General features: G+C 51.1%; 1 protein-coding gene across 1 annotated transcript; it reads right to left on the bottom strand.

Annotated features, from left to right (window-relative positions):
* Nucleotides 1-4,996: 4,996 nt before the first annotated feature.
* Nucleotides 4,997-8,801, bottom strand: INHA (inhibin subunit alpha). Its single transcript, XM_042950243.1, has 2 exons — nucleotides 8,466-8,801; nucleotides 4,997-6,007 (listed from the first exon to the last, which is right to left on the bottom strand). The coding sequence occupies exons 1-2, from the start codon at nucleotides 8,737-8,739 to the stop codon at nucleotides 5,175-5,177; spliced, it is 1,107 nt and encodes a 368-aa protein (XP_042806177.1). The 5' UTR covers nucleotides 8,740-8,801; the 3' UTR covers nucleotides 4,997-5,174.
* Nucleotides 8,802-9,159: the final 358 nt, after the last annotated feature.

Genomic DNA, 9,159 nt, shown 5'->3' with positions numbered 1-9,159 from the left:
ATGTTTTCAGTGGAAAAGAAAAAAAAGGACAAGACATTTGTGAGATCAAAAGTGATTGTGGAGGAGGAGGAGGAGGAGGAAAGGAAAAGGAGGAAGAGGAAGAAGAAGAAGGAGAAGAGGAAGAAGGGAAAGGAAAGGAAAGGAAAGGAAAGGAAAGGAAAGGAAAGAAGAGAGGAAGAAAGGAAGAAAAGTAGGAAGGAAGGAAGAGAGGAAGAAAGAAAGGAAGGAAGGGAGGAAGGGAGGAAGAAAGAAATTGCCATCTTCACAAGTGTCCTGGCACTAGGATGTCTTCCTTACCAATGAGCACAGTTTCATATCCTCAGCAGGCACATTTGGAGAACAGTGGAGAGGAAAGGCCATGTGGTAATGCAGCATAGTGGTGGGTGCACAGATTCTGGAACCAGACTTCTGGAGTCCAAATCCTGGCTCCACCACTTAGACATGTGACTCGGGATAAATTAATTAATCTCTCATACCTCCATTTTCTCATCTGTGCAATGGGTGTGATATCAGTGCGCACCTCATGGGATGGTTATGAGGATTGGATGAGCTCTTACTTGTAACGTGCCTGGCACACAGTAAGCTCTATATAGCTCTTTGTTGTATAAATAGTAAAATTAATAAAACAAGATTATTTGGTGGGTGGAGTGTGATTTCTAAGGAAAAAAAAAGGTAATGGCAGGACTGGAAATAAAGTCAATGAAAGTCCTCAGAATATAACGTTTCAGAATGTAAAGTTTCTTTTTTTTTTTTTAATTTTTTTTTAACGTTTATTTATTTTTGAGACAGAGAGAGACAGAGCATGAACAGGGGAGGGTCAGAGAGAGAGGGAGACACAGAATCTGAAACAGGCTCCAGGCTCTGAGCTGTCAGCACAGAGCCCGACGCGGGGCTCGAACTCACGGACCGCGAGATCATGACCTGGGCCGAAGTCGGACGCTTAACCGACCGAGCCACCCAGGCGCCCCCAGAATGTAAAGTTTCAACATAAGGCATGATATCATTTGTGGAGGAAAAAGCTATCTCTACAAGGTATATGTCTGTATGTAAATTCATAGAAATGTGTCTGGCAGGATACTTACCTCTATGGAGGGGACGACCAAGGAGAACCTCAGCATTATTTTCCATATTTGCAACCTGACCGAGAGAACATATCTGCGTGTTCTTTGTGCAATAACAAGCAAGCAACTTTTACTGAAAATCAACGTGAAAGAACAAAGTGCCCAGGAAACAGCAAGGAAGAGTAGTGGCTCTGCCATCTGGGGGTCAAGGGAAGTCACAGAAGAGATGACATGAGAATTGGATCTTCAAGGAGGCGTTGCCTGAGGAAAAGAGATTGGCTGAAGACAGGGCTGCCTGAGAATGAAATGATGGATTGAGGAAGATGGGAATTTATATTTCTGGCGTGTGTGGTTGGGTGGGGAGAGGAAGGGAGGGACGGGTCTGAGATCAGGCTGTGTGGACGGGTTATAAAGGCCTGCTGTACACACTGAGGAGGTTGAACTTTGTGGACACAACTTTTTAAGCCACCCAAGGGACATGATCACAAAAGAAGTATCCTTCGGCATCCAGGTGGAAAGTGGCTGGGGAGGTGGGGATGATTGCTTAGGAACTGGTTCAGGAGGCTGTTGCACTGCTCTTCGAGAATTCTCCCGGAAGTGACAGAATAGCGTCTATGCAGGGAGAGAAAAGGGGCTTGATTTTAGAGATAGTTAGGAGGAGGCAGCAACAGTACCTGCCTCTAGGCATCGACTCCACATTTTTGTGTTAACTGTACCCTGCTTTGGGGAATCACCTTTTTTCACTTTTAGCCCTTGTGCTTTAGGCTTGGGGCTCCGGGGATAGGACACAGGATATATAAGATATTAACTCATTCTGTTCCCTTGGCCACCTTTCCCGGAGGAGCACATGACCCCAGTCAGGACAGTCAGGCCACCGAGACACGTTCTGGGATGTCTGGAAGCAAACTCCCTCGTGACACCAGGTGTGAGATGCCAAGAACCTGGAACTGCTCAGGCTGCCGTGTGCCTGGGATGAAGTCGGCCCAAGGGAAGTCGAGCCTAGAGCTGGATCCTGGAGGCATCTTTGGAGCCCCCAAACAAGCCAAAACTTAGCCAGACGTGGTCACAAAAGTCTCACGAGCCAGTAATTTTTTTAATGCTTATTTATTTTTGAGAGAGAGGGAGAAAGACAGATAGACAGGCAGATAGAGCGCGAGCAGGGGAGGGACAGAGAAAGAGCAGGGCACAGAATCCCAAGCAGGCTCCAGGTTCTGAGCTGTCAGCACAGAGTCCGACATGGGGCTCAAACCCATGAACTGTGAGATCGTGATCTGAGCCGAAGTCAGACACTTAACCAACTGAGCCACCCAGGCACCCCATGAGCCAGTGGCTTTTAAATTAACTTAGACTAAATTTAGCTTGGTTTAAGTCAGTTTGAGTTGTGTTTTCTGTTCAAACTGACTCTGAATTAAAAGTCTTCAGAGTGTTTCTAATGATTAGCACTGGAAGGAGGAGCATCTCTGAAATCTACCGCTCTTAGTCTCTTGCAAGAAGTGAGGACAAAAACATGTCCTTAGCTACTGTCAGCCCCTCTTAGGGAGGATAGATGTGTCATTTCAATTTGCTAAGTGAGAAGAATCTAAGGCTTTAGAGATTCTGGAAGGGGTGGCCCAGACCAATGTGTGACTCCCTGACTTTGGGATTTTGCAGATCTCAGCTAGCAAAATTATAACAACAAATCTTAGGGTCCAAATTAGAATTGCTAAGTTTTAATTTGTTAAGTAACCATAAAAGAATATTATATCAGAAAAATGATACTTTTACACACTCTCTGTCTCTCTTCACACACACACACACACACACACACACACACACACACACAGAGTAACTTTCAAGCAAAGGATACCTCTTAAATTTTTTTTAATTTTTTTTTAACGTTTATTTATTTTTGAGACAGAGAGAGACAGAGCATGAACGGGGGAGGGTCAGAGAGAGGGAGACACAGAATCTGAAACAGTCTCCAGGCTCTGAGCTGTCAGCACAGAGCCCGATGCAGGTCTCAAACTCACGGGCCGCGAGATCATGACCTGAGCAGAAGTCGGCCGCTTAACCGACTGAGCCACCCAGGCGCCCCAAAGGATATCTCTTTAAAACGAATACCTTGGGGGGCACCTGGCTGGCTCAATCCGTTGAGCATCCGACTCTTGATTTCGACTCAGGTAACGATCCCAGGGTCCTGGGATCAAGCCCACACTGGGCTCCATGCTGAACACGGAGCCTGCTTGGGATTCTCTCTCTCCCTCTGCCCCTCTCCCCAGCACATGCTGTCTCTCTCTCTCTCCCTCTCTTGCTCTCTCTCTCTCTCAAAAAAAATGTGAAATGAGTATCTTTGGCTTTGTGAAAGACACTACACTGTACTCACTTTTCTCACTCTGTCTCAGGTATGTGAAAACCTTTTACCAGCAACCCGCTAACTGGCCTAGTAGAGAACCCGTGCCCTTTGGTAGAGTTTCCACCCATCAGATGTCATCCACATCCCTGGGACAGGGAAAGTCTGAACAACACAGGGTCCCAGGCCTATAGGAGGATTGCAGATCCCAGGGAAGGCCTCACCCAAAGCAGGGAGGATCTGGCAAGGAAAGCCAGACAGCGAGAGCGTGGAGCTCAGAGAGACTTGAGGAACATCTCCCATTCCCAGCATTGACCTAGCCCAACCAGCCCTCTCCCCAAGTCCACCGCCTGAGTAGGGACCCCCAGGAGCCCTGAGCACAGACTAGTTGCAATGCTGGGTCTAGATGAAGGTGCTGGGAGAGACAGGAGACTGAACAGGCAGGTCCCCCCGCTCGGGAGCAGGAGCAAACCAGCTGGGGATTCAGCATCAACAGAGACAGGTTAGCTCAGGAGTGTGGATGCGGGCTATTCCCTTGTGTCATGAGGAACAGCAGCTCATTCAGCTGAGCTCAGAGTGGGGGAAGGTGTTAGCCCACGGGGGAAGGGATGGGAGTCTCGCCCCTCCACACTCCCTTCCTAGAGCAAGCAGTCACCACCCCGTGGAGCTGGGTTCGCAGGAACAAGTCTTTGATGAGTCACAATCCAAGCTGTGGTTGTGCGGTCAATATCAGAAAGTGCTCCAACTTTCAGTCTAAGGGACCTGAACATCCCCCTTAAAGGGAGACTGGACGGAAGCTACTGGCTTCGAGCCAGGACCCCGGGGCAGGGCAGGAAGATAATAAGACAGAGAGAGAAAGGGGAGAGTGGACAAAGCAGGAAGGAAGGCCAGGGAAGCAGGGCCCAGTCAAGGCAGGCAGGAATGGACTGACAGGAGACACAACAGGAAGAGCGCGTTTCTCCGACGGTAGGCTCTGCCTTTCCACGCCTCCAACGTTAAGGACTGAGTTAAGGGTTTATGTAAAGATATACCGGGCACATTAAGGGAAGCAAAGGCTTCTAGAACCTGAATCCCATGAGGCCAGGCCTCATGGAGTCTACATCAAGAGCCAGTGACAGATTCAAAGGAGTCCTGGGACCCTCAGCAAATTGAAATTCTTGGGTCTTCGTTCTTCCACGTCTCTGCCCCTGTCTACTTTCAGACTCTGCCAATTCATCCGTCTTTCCCTGACTTTCCCACCCAAGTTCCTGAGGAACCCAAGATCTGAGCTGCTCTGAACATCTATCTCAGGGGGGCCCTGAAAGCCATGATCTCTGGCCAGTCTGCAAATCAGCTGATCTTGAACTAGGGGTCCATCAGCTAAGGTAGAGAATAGCAAGGGAGAGGCAGGAGGGTCAGCTGTCTCCAGAACGGCTGTCGAGGGCTCAGAACACTTTTATGTTTTCTCCACACCAGCTCCCCACCAGATGCATGTCCAATTACAGCTCTTGAACTCCAGATCTTTAGGTCAAGTGAGGCTGTGTGACCTGAGAGCCTACAATCCTATGCTCCTGGGGCCCAGACCTGCTCCCCACCATATCAGAGAAGCCAGAGAATGCATGACAAGTCATATGCACTATGTTGTTTATTGTCACATGTTGCCCATGGGACAGGGTCATATGGGGGAGGGGGGCCCTCAGGCAGAGAGAGATGGAAGGAGGCGGAAGTAAGAACCATCTATTTTCTGAACTCGGCTCTTCCTTCCAGCTGTTGATGGTGGGGGCTTGGCCACCAGCGGGACTCCCTCAGATGCAAGCACAGTGTTGCGTGAGAAGGTTGGGCACGGTCTCATACTTAAAAGAGTAACCACCATCTGAAGTGGTACGGACACGTAGGGGCCTCATGGTCCCAGGGAGGGCAGCACAGCAGGGCCGGGCCCCTGGCACTAAAGAAAGGGGCTGGGCAGGGGTCGGAGGAGCCCCAGGGACCAGCAGGGGCAGGTCTGGTGGGGCAGTCAGCCCACAGCCACCGTGACAATAGTGGAAGATGAAGCTGGGAGGGTGCACGATCCACCGGTCCCAGCCCAGCTCCTGGAAGGAGATATTGAGGGCCGCTCGGTGACAGTCCGCATGGGCAGCGGGTTCCTCTGGAGACCTCTGGAGCAGGCGCAGCGCGGCGGGAGACCAAGGCCAGGGCAGCGGGGGAGTGGAGCGGCGGGCTCTCTCCCCTCCACTGGGCGGCCTGGCCCGCGTGTGGGCCACCAGGAAGGGTGTGGTCTCGGGCCGGGCTGAGCAGGAGCAGAGAGGGCAACGCAGCTGTAGCACCAGGACGGGGTGGGTCAGCAGAGGGAGGGCAGAAGTGGCCAGGTGCAGCACGGCCCAGCGAGAGGGGGCCTGGCCCAACGACATGGGCACAGCCATGGGGACCCCTGATGACAGCGCCAGCAGGCTCAGCAGGGGTCCAGAGCTGTTGGAGGCTGCTCTGTCCTGCCTGTCCAGTCCCGTGTGGAACCACAGGTGGGCTGATGTCACCTGGCGGCTGCGTGTGTGCTTGGATGGCTGGAACACATACGTGAAGAGGCTCTCCTCGGCCTCCTGGGTCAGCTCTCTGGCAGCCGGCTCATCCCCACAGCTGGCACCTGCAGGAGATAGCAGGAAGGGAGAGGGCAGCCCGGACTGGCAGAGCCTGGGACCCCTCCTCCTCAGCCACTCTCCTGAGTGCTCTGTCAGACTTGGGGCCCCTCTCCGGTCTTGAGAGAACTGACAGAGGCTCTCCATTTGTTATTTCATCTCTATAGGACGCAGAAAATATAAGACGCTGCCAACTTCCCTCTGAAGTGGTTTTACCTATTAACATTCCTATCAGCAACGTATATACGAGGCCCTGCCCACCCTCTACTTTCACTTGGAGCTGTTAGGCCTGAATCTCTGCTCACTGATAGTGTGAAATGGATGATAGTACTTTAGATACACAGGCAATTGTTTTAGTACCTCATATATCTTTTTACAAGTCAGAAATGTTGCACGATAAACTCTTTAAAACAATTCCGCTTGGGGCACCTGGGTGGCTCAGTGGGTTAAGCGTCCGACTTCAGCTCAGGTCATGATCTCACGGTCTGTGAGTTCAAGCCCTGCGTCGGGCTCTGTGCTGAGGCTCAGAGCCTGTGCTCAGAGCCTGTGCTCAGAGCCTGGAGCCTGCTTTGGATTCTGTGTCTTCCTCTCTCTCTGCCCCTCCCCCGTTCATGCTCTGTCTCTCTCTGTCTCAAAAATAAATAAACATTAAAAAAAAAAAAAAACAATTCCGCTTAAGAGCGGCTCAGTCATTTGAACTTCCCACTCTTGGTCATGATCTTGAGGTTCGTGGGATTGGACCCCGTGTCAGGGTCAGTGCTGACAGCAAGAAGTCTGCTTGGGATTCTCTCTCCCCCTCTCTCTCTGCCCCTCTCCACTCATGCACGCGCTCTTTCTCTCTCTCTCTCTCTCTCTCAAAATATATAAATAAACGTTTAAAAAACACACACACAATTCCACTTAAAAAAAAAAAAAAAAAGGTTAATACCAGAGAGAAAAAGGAGGGACAGGAGGGGAAGGTAAACAGCCCAGGATAGAGGGCAGGGCTTTCTAAGAAAGGTGATTGGCTAGAGGGTTACTGGAGGGGTTGTGGGAGGGGGCATGGGCTAAATGGGTAAGGGGCATTAAGGAATCTACTCTTGAAATCATTGTTGCACTATATGCTAATTTGGATGTAAATTTAAAAAACAAAATTAAGGGGCGCCTGGGTGGCTCAGTCGGTTAAGCGTCCGACTTCAGTTCAGGTCACGATCTCACGGTCCGTGAGTTCGAGCCCCGAGTCGGGCTCTGGGCTGATGGCTCAGAGCCTGGAGCCTGCTTCTGATTCTGTGTCTCCCTCTCTCTCTGCCCCTCCCCTGTTCATGCTCTGTCTCTCTCTGTCTCAAAAATAAATAAACGTTAAAAAAAAATTTTTTTTTAATTAAAAAAAAAACAAAAAAAAAAACCAAAATTAAAGTTAAAAAAAGAGAGAGAGAGAGAAGGAAGGTGGTTGGCATCCTTCCCCAACAGGTATGCAGGCTATACTAAACAATCTGGACTAGTTGACAGACTGGGGTTAGGACTATAGTGTGACCCAGATTCTGTTATAAATCTCACAAGTGATCTATTTTGCAGATAAGGAGAAAGGGTTACAAAAATGAACTACTAAGTGGCCAGGCTGGGATTCTGCCCCATCCCAGAGCCACACCAACTCACAGTGCTGCAGGAGGACTAAAGCACAGGGAGGCAGGGGGTCCCCTCTGAGGGAAAGATGGGCCAGATTACGAGAAAGTCCACCCGGAAGAGGACTTTATTGGTTCAGTCAGTGGAATATGGGAACGTGCATAAGGAGATGAGAAGTCAAGAGAAAGTAGACTAATTTCCTGGAAAAGTGTCTCAATTAATCTCACTCCTGCATCTCTGATACCTTCTCAAGCCTCAGCTAATTGGGGCTAAAGAAACAAGATTCCGAGCAGGGAGTGGAGGCAGAGAAAGAAGGAAACGTGGAAGGAAGGGGCCAATACCCAAATATCTCTGTTGCTAGAGACTCTAGGTCTCCCCAATGAGTATCTCCCAAATGCCTCCTCTCAGCCTTACATCATTTCACTTAATCCTAAGAGGTAGGCATTACTGCCCGTTTTAAATTTTTTTTTTCAACGTTTTTTATTTATTTTTGGGACAGAGAGAGACAGAGCATGAACGGGGGAGGGGCAGAGAGAGAAGGAGACACAGAATCGGAAACAGGCTCCAGGCTCCGAGCCATCAGCCCAGAGCCCGACGCGGGGCTCGAACTCACGGACCGTGAGATCGTGACCTGGCTGAAGTCGGACGCTTAACCGACTGCGCCACCCAGGCGCCCCTGCTGCCGTTTTAAAGTGAGGAAACGGAAGCTCAGGAAGGTTTAGTAACTGGTCCCCTGTTGCAAAGCCAGTTAAGCTGCGTGTATGGGACTCAAACCCAGACCTGTCTGGCTCCCAAGCCCACGCCTTATGTACCACACTGCTTCTCAAAGTCAAAGTCACCCTGCCAGTTCCCTGCCCTCATTACCTGTAGTTGGGAAAAGGATGGCCTGGGAGACATCCTCCTCCTCCCTGGGCTGAGAGCCCCTGTGCACGAAGCCCCCCTGGGCATGTCTTCGAGGCAGACGCCTGACTCCAGGATCCCCACTTTCCTCGGTCACTGCCGGAGGCCCCAAAGCATCCAAGAACAGGGCCCTCACCTTGGCCAGGACAAGTTCCCGGTCCAGCTCTGGCCCGGGGCAGCCATGCCCACTCTTCAGAGACAGCAGTAAGAGGAGCAGGAGTGGAGGCTGGGGCAACATGGCTCACCCAGCGGAGGGCCAGCGATGTCCGGTGCCCTTTCTGTCAGGGTCTGCCCCCCACCCCCCGCCTCCCCACTCTGCCCTCCCATCCCAGTACTGGCCCTCTTCTACCCCTCTCATCCCAGTCTCCCCAGTCCTTCCCACGCCCTGCAGTCCAAGTTGCCCCTGCCCATGGCATTGAGACCTCCTATCTCTGACGCAGATGTCTGTGGCCCTGAGCCTTATCTCCCACTCCTGCCAGGCATGTGGGGGAGGGGGCTGGTGAGAGTTCTCACCCAGAGTGACCTGACCTACACATACAACCCTTTCCCCCTATTCTCTCTCTCAAACACACACACACACACACACAGCCACATCCCAGCACCCAGCACAGAGGTGACATCAGGTACAACAGGAGCCTGGGAGCTGGGGTCAGCCAGC

The sequence above is a fragment of the Panthera leo genome, chromosome C1, assembly GCF_018350215.1.
Source record: "Panthera leo isolate Ple1 chromosome C1, P.leo_Ple1_pat1.1, whole genome shotgun sequence".
Taxonomy (NCBI): Eukaryota; Metazoa; Chordata; class Mammalia; order Carnivora; family Felidae; genus Panthera; species Panthera leo.
This window is presented reverse-complemented; position numbering and strand designations above follow the sequence as displayed.

Bases quoted from the DNA above. Each gene is read 5' to 3' on its own strand.
- INHA (XM_042950243.1), bottom strand. From the start codon at position 8,739: ATGTTGCCCCAGCCTCCACTCCTGCTCCTCTTACTGCTGTCTCTGAAG. The intron at 6,008-8,465 runs GTAATGAGGGCA...TATCTCCTGCAG, and splicing joins CATCCTTTTCCCAACTACAG to GTGCCAGCTGTGGGGATGAG.